Genomic DNA, 13,132 nt, shown 5'->3' on the forward strand with positions numbered 1-13,132 from the left:
TTCATTCCAAAATAGAATCTCTCTCCGAGAATTAATGTGTACACAGATTTCTGTCGCCATTACTCATTTATTCGTTCATTGATACATATATCAAGCAGACATTCATCTAACTAACCACGTTTTACTTTTCCAGATTTCATTAATCATTTCATTTCATTAGATTTAGGAAACTACATCTCTTTGAACATTTTTGACTCTCACAATAAACAATTTAGAATGCTCTGTTTGATATGAGGTGTGGATAATTACTATTTTACTTATACACATGTGCCGACTTTTTAACCTCTAGAAAGTCTTTTCATGCAAAGTTAACGAGAAATATACGTATCAACGAGAACTATCGCATATCAAGGGTGATGGATAAATTTTCTTTCTTTAAGTCTATTTTGTCTTTTTCATGTTGAGGTCTTTATGATTTCTCTTTTCTCTCGGTCATAAATTCTAATAAATATGTTCTTCTCAAAATGCGCACAATTTGGGATCAATGTAGTGAGAAGGTAAATTAACGGGATACGACAACCAGATTGCTTGCTAATATAATACGACAACGCAGTCGTTCTTTTTAAACGTTTATTAGATCTGACTTCAACCATACACAGAATCAAAGAAAGGCACAGGTTTCATACAGATGTCGTAAAAATGATATTGGTTGCACACTGAATGAAATGTTTTGATATTTCAGAAATGTTTCATTAGCGATTCTTTTTAAAGAGGTTAACTATAAAATTGCAAAATAATGCTTTGAACGCTGTAGACTTGAAAATGTTGAGTGGTAAGATATATATATATATATATATATATATATATATATATATATATATATATATATATATATATATATATATATAATACTACAGATTACTTATCTTGACATATTTGACATCTTAAATATATCAGATTTGATTTATTTACGTAACTTTGTCCTTAACAGAAATCAGAGGGGACCGACTATTACTGCTAAAGTATGCTACAAATCTCCACAACAGTCAAATATAGACACTTCAAACCATTCACATAAAGGTTGTCATGCATACAGTTAAATTATACCAAGAAACCTAGCAGAAATAGCTAACAGAAAGAAATAAATGAGACGCTACATTGTCATGTCCAATAAACATTTTTATAATTTGTAAGTTTATCTGCATATTTCGGATAAGTGGACGATGGATGAAACACGAGCGTTTTGGTTATAAGATTTACATTAATAAAGTTATCTTTTCATTCTGATTCATGTGTCTGCTCTATATAATTTATCCACAATATTATTATAAAACAGGAAATTAAATACTTTATCAGCTAAATGAAGAATTTTAGCAAAACGGAAACCTTTAGCTGAATTGTTTAAACCGAACAATTTGATCGATGGTCTTCCATTAAATTGGAATAGTTATAATCAGCGGCGAACAAAATTAGAGAACAAAATTTGTGCGGTCACCCTGAGTTTTAGATATAGCACATGCGCCAGGAGTGAATCTTAAAATGAATTTTAGAAAATGACTTTTTGGCATTCTTTCAGATCGTAGATGAATAAAAAATATGGGCTGTGGCCATCTATCGTGAAATACACCGTGCTTACGTTCAAGTAAGAATCGAGCTGAAAATTCCAGACTTGACAATAATACTTTAAGTACATTATACCCATACACGGAAATGAATGGGAGCTTATGCCACATAAATGTGTACAAAATATTTTGTTATTCAATATCATTGGAGATGACTGATATATAATTCACAAGGATGTAAGACAGAAAAGAATGAAGCCGATGGCATTGCAAATAAATGTTTTCCCATGTAACTTCTTACCCCGTCTAACTACATGGTATTACTTTCGATTTTATCATTTCAACGATATTGTTATCCTTAGTATCCGTGTAAATGGAACCGGACAAAATAACTCCATCTTGAGCATGCTCAGTCTGCTGCACTTTGCTATTCCTTTGGTTTTAGACTATATCTACGACCAACTGCAGTTTGATCAGCCATTTTTGATAAAAAAGGGAATGCAGAATTTATCACATCCGGCAGGAGTGAACGGTAAAAGAAATGTGCGATAATGTCCATTCTGCTTCCATTCAGTCATAGACAAATTCAAAATGGAATGCAGCCATCTATAATGAACCATAATTTATGCAAGAGATACATTACACAATGCTATACGTTTTATAAAAGAATTCAGAATTCACATTTAAGCAATAGATAAGGAATACTGCAACCAAACATTGAAGCCAAATAGAGATAATGTCGCAAACATGTGCAAGGTATATTTTGTTATCCAGCACCTTTTGCCATAATGGATAGTATTGTCACTGTGATGGTAAGAACTGCTACAAAGTAAAACCAGAAAAAAATGAAGTCGAGAGAATTACATACATTGTTCCATGTAACTTCCGAATTTGTGTTCGCCTCACTTGGTGGTAGTACTTTCGATTTTGTCACTTCGACCGTCTTCTCGTCCATAGTATCTTTGTGCTCATAATCGGAAATAAGAACTCCATCTTGCGTCTGCGCAGCTGGGTATACTTTGCAACGCCTTATGCATCGGATTCTCTCCACAACCGTTTGCAGTTTAATCAGCCACGATGGGATTGGGTCTGTAGTCACATCTCTGGAATTCATACGAAGTTGAAACAGCGTCAGAATGACGGTCAGAGTGCTGAAACCAGCCATTATTACCAAGTAAATACCGAGGTAGGAAACTTTGTCAGAATTCTGTGGCAGCGTTGACGTGACAATTGTCAAAAATACTGCCAAAGAGAGGAATACAGTCACGGAAAACGAAGCTTTTTCGTCTGATTTTGCCGGAAGTACAAATACGCATGTGTTCATCACTGACAACATTATAACTGGCACGATGACATTTAACAGAAAGAAGAGAGGTTTTCTTTCTAACTTCATAGTAAAGACAACTGAGGCGTCTGAGGATTCCTGCAATGTGTCCACGTTTGAGCCAACCACAGTCCATGCCGAATTCTCCTCGTATTCATTCAACATAACTCCATCGCTTCCCTCCGTAAGCTGTACTTCAGTTTTATAATAACTCCAGGCCGTGAATTTGAGGCTGCACGTTTGCGTGTCGAACGGGAAGTAGGTGATATCTACTTTACATGTAGATTGCAAAATCTGAAAGAAAATAATCAGATTATGAACAAATTAATTAAAGTTTCATAATTTTGACGCACCGACAAATCATGTAAAAGATAATAGGATAGAGAGAGGTTATATATATATATATATATATATATATATATATATATATATATATATAGAGAGAGAGAGAGAGAGAGAGAGAGAGAGAGAGAGAGAGAGAGAAAGAGAGAGATTTGATAATTTGCCTAAATGTATTAAAGTTTATTTAGTAAAAATCAAAATTTGAAGGAGGGAGTTAGGTTGATGATGAGTTTTATAACGATGATATTCACAAGGTTGATGTCAATGATGATGAGGATACATAAATCGATGGGGGTGATAACATTGCCGGTGACTGACCCTGTGGTTTGTACGGTAAAACACGGCGACTGTGACCGTCACGTTCCGTGAAAAAGGAATTATTCTGTTATCTGTTAAAAATCTTACCGAATTATATCTTCATGTCGTTACATTCTTTACGTGACTCATGTCTGAATGAAAACATCATCATCACCATCATCATCATCATCATCATTGAAATCGATTTATGTATCAACCCAGTGTTAGCGCTGTTAATTGATATCCATTTTGTAGGTGATAGGAATGGTCTGCATTTAATCTTAAAATTTAGGTATGGCTCTGTGCCACATCTTATTAACTTCAATAACCTGGTGATGTTTTTTAAATCTTCAGTTCGTATATTATACCTCTTAGTACGAAATATAACCATTGGTTAGTGTTTACACTCATACTTCATAAAAGTGTATATTTATACATGTCCATGCTTCTTTTTCGTAGCATGGATGAGAAGGGCATATAATGGTGCACGTTTCTTGTGCATATTACACATCACGAATTGCTCAGGGCAAAGATGGCATGAATGAATCATTTATCCTGAAATCGTATAGGTAGCAACTAAAAAAATCCAACTGTATTTTATTTTGCATTGCACTCAGTTCTACGTTAGTTCATAATTGACCCCGTTACTAAGGTGGCTTGTGAGGACAGCTTACGATGCATGTATTAATGATAGATAGAGTGATGTTTTCCAAGGTAGTTTCGTGAATCAGCTTACAATACAGCTTATGGAGCTCATAAGATATGACTACGCTGAAGCAGCTTTGTGAATAAGTCTACAGTATAGATTAGAAAGCTCGTAAGACATGACTACGCTGAAGCAGCTTTGTGAATAAGCCTACATTATCGATTATGAAGCTCGTAAGACATGACTACGCTAAAGCAGCTTTGTGAATAGGCCTAAAATATCGATTATGAAGCTCGTAAGACATGACTACGCTGAAGCAGCTTTGTGAATAAGCCTACATTATCGATTATGAAGCTCGTAAGACATGACTACGCTGAAGCAGCTTTGTGAATAAGCCTACATTATCGATTATGAAGCTCGTAAGACATGACTACGCTGAAGCAGCGTTGTGAATAAGCCTACAGTATAGATTAGGAAGCTCGTAAGACATGACTACGCTGAAACAGCTTTGTTAAAAAGCCTACATTATAGATTATGAAGCTCGTAAGAATAATCACATCAGCAATACTACATTTTCTTTTCAATTTTCAGAGGAAACTTACGTAAACGTGGGCATCTGACAGTAGGCACCAGTGATATGTATATTGAGAAGTTTGATCATAGTGAAATTTAATTACACTGGATAGCAATAAGCAATAACGAATTGACCCATAAATTCAATTTTAAAGACCCCAAAATATATATTACTCTATCAATCACGAGACCAATGTTATATTTAATTTCTATTGTGTCTAAGCTTTTGTCCATGATTACAGGATAATTATATATATAGCTAAATTTTGTTTATGAACTTTGGTTATATATTAATATCATGATTACTTAGACGTAAACATTGTGCAGATGTTAAGTTTAAGGTCAAGTTATTATTTAGAAAATAAGTTGTTCTAGAAGCAATTTATTTACGAATTTGATGAAGAAATGGTCCTCATCCTAATTCTGTTATTGTGTCTTAGTTTTTATATAAACTTTTTTTTTTGCTTCTGAATTACTAATTCTATATCTTAAAATCAGTCTTAGTGGAATCAGTTTAAGTTGCCTTTCAGTTAATATTTGAAAGGATTTCTTTATTTAAATTATTCAATGGAATTTCAACGTGCTCAGTAACATTTTTAGACTATATCACTCTTTTTGGGATTATTGTGAATTCATTCAAAAATATTTTGGATTATATCAGGACTATTTGGTATTTATTACTGCAAGTTCTTTTAAATTTTAACTCTGAATTCTAGGGAAATATATTAATCATCGAAGTTTACAAAACTTGCTTTTATCACTCTTTTCTGTTACTTAGTTTAAGACCATAGACTCAAAACACACCATACTACAGTGCATTATTTCATTCCTCAAAAATCTACAAGAACATTCAAGTTATGAAAGTAATTATAAACAGCCGATCGAAGACTTTTATACATTCATGTCAAGTAATTGGAATTATTGAACAATTGGATCATTATATTTCATTACAAACTGTCGTTTTGAGTGGACGAGCTTCCCAATGTCTCTAAATTGCCTATTCCAACAGTGAAAGCTCTGTGCCATCGCACCGTGAGGAAATTGTAAAATTGTTATCACACATCTTAGTAAACATCATTTCAGAATTGGCTACAGTTGCAGTACATTGTCAGCATACAAAATTTGACAGTCTAAAATGGTTCGAAAAGTACCATATATATTTTATTAGAATCAGTGTATATGAATCACACCTTTTTCTGAACAAAGATGAATAATGTACAGAATCGCTGACATATTAGCACTGGAGATCACACAAAAGAGTTTTAAATATTAATTTCCCCATCCACCTTTGTACGTCGTAGAAAGTTTACTATAGAAAGATATACTTACTGCATATGGCCACCAAGCGACGGTTCCATCATTCCCAGCGGTAACCAATAAATCAGAAGAACCAAGACCCTTAAATTCTGAAACGCCGTTTTGCAGAGCTATATCCGGTTTCCACACGTTGTCCTGGTAAATAAATAAGACTGATGTTCCATTATAATCGGATGGGTACCACTGTAAGTAACAATCATTCCACGTAATGGTAAGGTAACCGGATGTGGTCAGTCTTTCCTTCTGTGAATCAAATTCTATTATTCCTGTGAGGTAAAAGCCAATACTGACATTGGTTGCCAAAGTTTGGTCAAACGTAGGCCTAACCGCTTTATTATAGCCATCTGTAGTGAAAAGTTTGGTAAGAAGACTCTTCGCGTTATCCGATGTCGGGGCAATTATTTTAGGTATATATACCATTAGTACGACTAGCATCAATACTTCAAAGTGTCTCGGAGGTGCCATATTCTCTGAGTTGCATTGACTACCTCTCACATATGTATACGTCTCATACAAAATGATGAATGTGACTGAAAGCAAATAAAAGGAAAATTGTTAGAGCAAGAATTGATTGCATCGTCAAAAACATTAAGGTCTATTTGCATTTCTATAAACATGCCAAAGTTTATAGAAAGAGATATAATTTGTCTTTTGTCTTTCTACATGTGTTTCAAAGTTTCGCAGACAGAATGAATTCTTGAAACGTTTGTTGTACGACTATTTAATTACTCAGATCCTGCTTCATTAAATAGTACGTATTGCCATTCATTACACATGTCCTAATCACGATGTGAACTTCGATATTCCTCCAAAGGCAGTGCACGCAAAAGGATCCCACAGTTATTAAAGATTCACACACGAAAAACTACCATATTCATATATACTTTAGAAGTTAGATTATCATGATTTTGTGATAACTTATCGAGCATATTAACAGTGAATCCTATTCAGAGGACAGGTATTGATACATTTATCTGCTCGGTTCGTTCAATTTCTATTATCATTTCATTGTGTCCGAACGTACACAATAATCAATGGTATAATAATAGGGCAAATAATTATTTTGTGCATATTAGACACTTGTGTATAATAAAAAGGTTTGATATGTAAAATTCAATATTAAAGATCCAGTTGAACTGCAGTACTGAAGATCTTCAACAATGAGATACAATTGTCTTTCAATAAGGCGCGGTCTTACTTTTCATCTTTGTATCAATACATATAACATCAACAATGAAAAATTCTCACAGCTGTCTGTTTACAAAGCACTAATTTGTCTTTTCAAACATCTTAATGTATTGTAAAGATTTTATTAATAAATGTAGTGGCAGGGTGGAGCGAACTTTATTCCCCAGTATTTAAGTTTGTTTATTCAATCATTTTATCAAGAAAGCAGAAGTAAATGTTAGTCTTGTTTGGAAATATTTTGCTCTCTCTGTAGGCCGGGAATCAGACATAAAGACACATACACACACGCACGCACGCACACATGCACATATATATAAAGGTTTGATAAGTCAAAGATATACAATACAAAGGAGCTCTATGTATCAAGTTTAATTTCTTGGCATGAATTGACTGTTCTAGTAAAAGCATCACAGCTTTAAAGCTTCCTGTGCGTAGGTGATTTTTGCCTTGATGTTTACGGGTTCTTTTTCCAATAGTTATACCGGCTGCCATGTATAGAATATTTTGTGCCGAAAATGGCGTTAAACCTACTGTATCATCAACCGCTGTTATTATTTAGCAACCGCTAAATTATTATTATTTAGCAACTGCCTTGTGATTACAATTCAGCACGCATCCTACATCCTAGCAGCCTCTTTGTAATTACAATCCAAACATGCCACATATACTATTGCATCCGCCTTTTGAATATCATCTAGTCAAACACACAACCTACATTCCGAAGAAAGATTACGAGTGTTTATACACGCGCCCTATGTATGCATACTCACAAACATACTAACAAACTGGGATTGGGGTTTAAGGTTTAGTTGCGAACATAGACAAACACAAACAAAAACATTATTTGGGCAATATTTTTAAGTAGTATCTCACTTTCCTGCAGATGAGGGTGGCCCCAAAGAGGGCGTTTTTGAGTTTTTGCACACCTATTATCGATATTTCACTGGTCGATCTCCACAAGCAGCTTTCTTACACTCCATCAATTTCCCGAGGATTGATGAAGAAAGAGAGATGAGAGGAATGATGTACATCACTTTCCTAATCCTCTGTTTGAGAGCTTACGGTCTTTCGTCTTTGCTGTTTTGATGTTGTACTACTGCTGTTGCAATCCATATCAGTTTTCAAACTACGGTGGGTTTGACACCCTCCTTCGTGACACTTCCATTTCCATATCCAAATCTCCTATCTGGAAGGCCCTACTTCTCCGCTGATGTGATGGCTTGTAGCACTCACAATTTGTTTCACGGTACAGCAGTGACACGTCTGTGACAGTCTAACATGAATCACATCTGTTGACCTTCCTGATGTTACCTCCTCTTCTCTGTCTCACACATCTTATTTTGCTTTAGCACTTCATCCTCCAATGCCGAGAGGACAAGATGATCGTACATTTTTAAATGCATCATTGTCTGTGCGAACCATCGCTTCTCTGCACTGAGCTCCTTGAGTTGACTATTGAGGATATCGTCATGTTGCAGATATACAAAAGTCTTGCAAAGTCTTCGAGTCCTATTTCCGTTCATTCATGGTTTCTTTGTCGAGTTGACAGTGGGTGGTAAGAATATGAATAAACATGGATTTGAGGCGTATTCAGACATTCAGCCATATACGTCTATTTCAGGCGTATACACAGCGTACTAATTAATTTATCCTTAAATAAGTGTAAGATACCCAGCTGACCCCATTAAATATGAGCACTGTACAATTTTTTTATTGTTCATCTAATGGGAAGTATCCATTCAACGCCTTATGTATGCACAGCAAGCTTTATAATTTGCATTTCCGAAAGCGGAAAAGGAGAACACATTTGTCTGGAGTCCCTAAGCGGGAGCGGAGTCCTATTAATATGCGTGTTCTTCTAGCTTGATCCCTTACGTTTCACATTGATTCAGTCCTAAAGCCTAAAATTTTGATTGGTTTCAAGGCCTGATCTAGTATCATGACTTCCATCTCTGGCCTTTCTTTTCTTGCAATGTTTTGATCGCAGATTTGTTAGCCGAAGACTAGTAAAGACAAGTGAAAGCACCGATTTATATGGGAAAAGATAGACGTGAAGACAAACATCCGTCAGATTCGGTATGGAGACCTAAAAGAAACCATGCCTAAGATCGATAGAGAGAAGCGTGAAATAAATTGTTTTCAAGTAAAAACAAGACATCACCATTTGTTAAAAGTCTGCTTTTGTAATAATAATAAGGTTCCTCGAACTTAAAACAGGAAGAGAAAACAAACATTTTTAGGCATAAATATATTTACAGAGGGTTGATAAAGTCAAACAACTTTGTTACCCATCTGTCCTATGGTTTCAGTTAGTGTCAAGTAAGATTTCAAGGAATTGATCTTGGTTAAATTAGATTTACAATGCCCTTTACACAATGTATGGCCATCTCGGGTGATTTGACACGTTGAACAGTCTGAAATAAAATAGATATTGATTAATGGTACCGCTCAGCAACGGTTAGGTTAAATATACTAGAATTAAATTTCGTTTTTACATATTTACCGACCTCTCATAAGCCTGATTCCAAATTGCGCAAGAGTGATTGTATACTGTCAGTTAAATAAACATACCAGTACGAACCCACAAAAAACACACACAGAATGGCACGATCATGTATAATTTGTGTTGAGAATATATTATATGTGGACCTTGTTGTTCACTTGTTCTTTTATGGTTCGTGCTTTAGTTTATTTGTCCGTTTCTTTCCAGTAATATTTATGATAATATGCGCTTAAAAAAAACATCCTGTCAACATGAGCAAATATAATTTAAAGATAATTTAAAGAGACAACACATTATTATTATGCCTTTTAATAAAAATTGTTACATCCTGAAATTATACAATCCTCCACACAAGTTTATCATATCTCAGCAATCCTTATGACATGGTTTTGAGAGAAAAGGAAAGGCAGATATTTCATTATAAATGCAAAACTATACAAAGTCAGAGACAGTAAACTTAGAAGTCGTGATCTACAACCACCTCACTGTTGTGAAAATACGTAAGTTGACGAAATTTCTTCTAAAACAAACGTAACAAGCAAAATCGCCTTTAAAGGAAGAATAGTAAGCCCTCCATAGCTAAAGCGAATTCAACTGTTACTAGCTCAGTGGTCCATATCTCAAAGTTAGAAATTTCGGAGGCAAAAATAAAGCTTTTATCGAAGGGTTTGAGTTTCTGTCTCCGTCCGAAGATATATGACAGAGGGAAGCTGAAAATCTACACAAAGAGTTTAGCCGCCGACTAAGACTCAAGGCCCATTTTGCATTGCAGCCAATAAATATATCAGAGGAAAATATAAGCTGCTATCAACCCATATTCAGAAAGAAATGTAATTGGACCCCACCAAAACGTTCGATTCCAGATCTAGAAGCCTTTATCAACTCAGTTGAAAACGACACTTAGAGACACACAAACCGTACTAACAAATACTCTAATTTGACAAAAGAATAAACAGATGCCGTACACTCACTGTAAAGCAGACCATACATCATAATTAAGCCTGCAGATGAGGGTTCAGCATTGGTCGTTTTGAATCGGGAAGACCAAGACAACTAAGTGACGGTAGGTTCTACCAAAAACTAGACCATGATCCATCACTGGAATATGCAAAAACTATCACTAATATTATTGACGAGGCGTACCTAGTTGGACACATAGACCAGCAAACGAGAAACTACTTAAGCCCAGAAAACCCAAGGGCAGATAAATTGTATATTCTTCATAAAATCCACAAGCAAAGAAACCCGGGAAGAACTATAATCTCCGGTAAAGGGTATGCCACAGAAAGGATATCAGAATATTTGGATTGTTTTATGAGACCACATGTCCTCACCATTATATCTTCAGGACACGACAGATTACCTCATAAAAAGCACAGCGAGCGAACCATTACTGCCAGATACATTGTTTGTTTCCTTAGGCGTCACATCTTTAGATACTAACTTACCGCACAACGAAGGGATAAGTCGTGTAGAGAAGCATGGGGAACTAGAACTGTAGACAATCCCCCCACACACTTCCTAGTCCAACTCCTGGAGCTTGTCCTAAAACTCAATAACTTTGAATTTAATGAAGAAAACTACCTCAAAATCAATGGAACTGCAGTGGGTTCAAAAATGGCCTCTACGTATGCTAATATTGTTATAGGTAAAATGGAGGGTCAACTGTTAGCATCGGTTGAACTTACACTATACCAGTGGGTACGCTTTATCGATGATATAGAAATGAACGCAAACCACATTTTCCTGGACACAACGACCAGACTGATATAAAACACACTCCATACAGACATCTACTCGAAACCAACCGACAAATAAAATTATCTCCTCCCAAGCAGCTTTCATCCAAAACATTGCATTAGGAACATCCCTTATAGCCAGGCACTGAGGATACGCAGAATTTGCTTTGACGATGAAACATTCCTAAAACGGTCTGAAGAGATTTATAAACATTTAGTTTACCAAGGCTTCGACAAAGACCTGATTACGGAGGCAACCCAGAAAAGCTAAGCAAATAAACCACGATAACCTACTAAAATATGAAAAGAAGGAAAAGGCTGATAGGATACCATTTATCCTCACCTACCATGCAGACAAACCCAAAGTAGGTAAAATCATCTGGAAACACTGGTCTATCGTGGAATCGTCGGACAAACTAAAGTTAATCCTCATTAACAAACATGTAGTAGCCTAACGGAGACCAAAATTCCTTAAGGACATGCTAGTCAGGGCGTAGCTAACTCCAATCACTAATCAAGACAACCCTAGGCAATCTGGCCCCTGTGGCGTTAAAAGGTGCAAAGGTGCAAAGCCTGTCAACATATGGTAGAGACCATGACATTTTCTAGCACAGTGACTAGAGAAAAACTAAACATACATGGTCCAAACAAAACGTGCAAATTAGATAATGTAATTTATTTCATCAAATGTAAGATCTGTAGCCTTCCGTATGTCGGAGAAACTGAAAAGCTATAAAAAAGGATCAACCTTCATAGATCTTATCGGATGACAAATGAAGCTGTACAGAAGCCAGGTCGCAGAAAACTTATCTTTCACTTGCCACACTTTCAGTGAATTAATAGTTATTGCAGCTGCTTACAACCCTAACTGGAGTTCCCAAAATAGGAAAGAACTTTGGAACCAAGAGGTTTAAACCAAGAAGACTAGAAAACGACAGCTTGCATAAATAAAATTATCTTTTGCAGCCGATACCTTTTTTAAAATAATTGTCAAAATTTGCCTAATAGCCTATGACGAATACTATAACAATGAAATATCCGGGATATAAGTTGCGCTTACATAAATTTACATATGTTGTTATGGCTCGTCGATTACTAGGACAATACAATTATTGTCCAGTATCAGCAACGAGTTGAAATAAACTTGTTGAAACATAATCGAGTTCAATGGTTTAATTCCAGTAGAAACAGCCATATAATGTTTAGCAAACATAACCATATTTCTGATTTATTTGTTTGTCTTGTCTATGTTATTTATTTGCCTTTGAAAAATACTCATTAAAGAGTTCAAAGCTCTCAGACTAGTTAGATACTAGTTTCTCACTGTTCGTCGTCAGTTTATTGCATTTATCTTAATCAATTCCAGACACACGTGATCCCATTTGGATCCAGTGCACTTGAAATGATTGTTATTTGCCATATGAGTTATATATATATATATATATATATATATATATATATATATATATATATATATATATATATATATATATATATATATATGTGTGTGTGTGTGTGTGTGTGTGTGTGTGTGTGTTTTAGTACAACGAGATCATGTAGATAATTTTCTATCTTTGCTTAACAGCCTATAATAGCCTAACTTTGCTTATAAGATTGACGGAGCGGCGAATCCTTATCTTGAGACGTATTTTAATATATGTGCCCTGATAGTTAATCAGAATCTTAAACATTAGAGGTACC

General features: G+C 35.3%; 1 protein-coding gene across 1 annotated transcript; it reads right to left on the reverse strand.

Annotated features, from left to right (window-relative positions):
* Positions 1-700: 700 nt before the first annotated feature.
* Positions 701-6,520, reverse strand: LOC149794643 (neuronal acetylcholine receptor subunit alpha-3-like). The gene is made up of 2 exons (XM_089963950.1): positions 6,014-6,520; positions 701-3,120 (listed from the first exon to the last, which is right to left on the reverse strand). The coding sequence occupies exons 1-2, from the start codon at positions 6,464-6,466 to the stop codon at positions 2,269-2,271; spliced, it is 1,305 nt and encodes a 434-aa protein (XP_089820076.1). The 5' UTR covers positions 6,467-6,520; the 3' UTR covers positions 701-2,268.
* Between the last annotated feature and the right edge of the window lie 6,612 nt (positions 6,521-13,132).

Source organism: Sinohyriopsis cumingii, chromosome 7 (assembly GCF_028554795.1).
Source record: "Sinohyriopsis cumingii isolate HCF-2022 chromosome 7, ASM2855479v2, whole genome shotgun sequence".
Taxonomy (NCBI): domain Eukaryota; kingdom Metazoa; phylum Mollusca; class Bivalvia; order Unionida; family Unionidae; genus Sinohyriopsis; species Sinohyriopsis cumingii.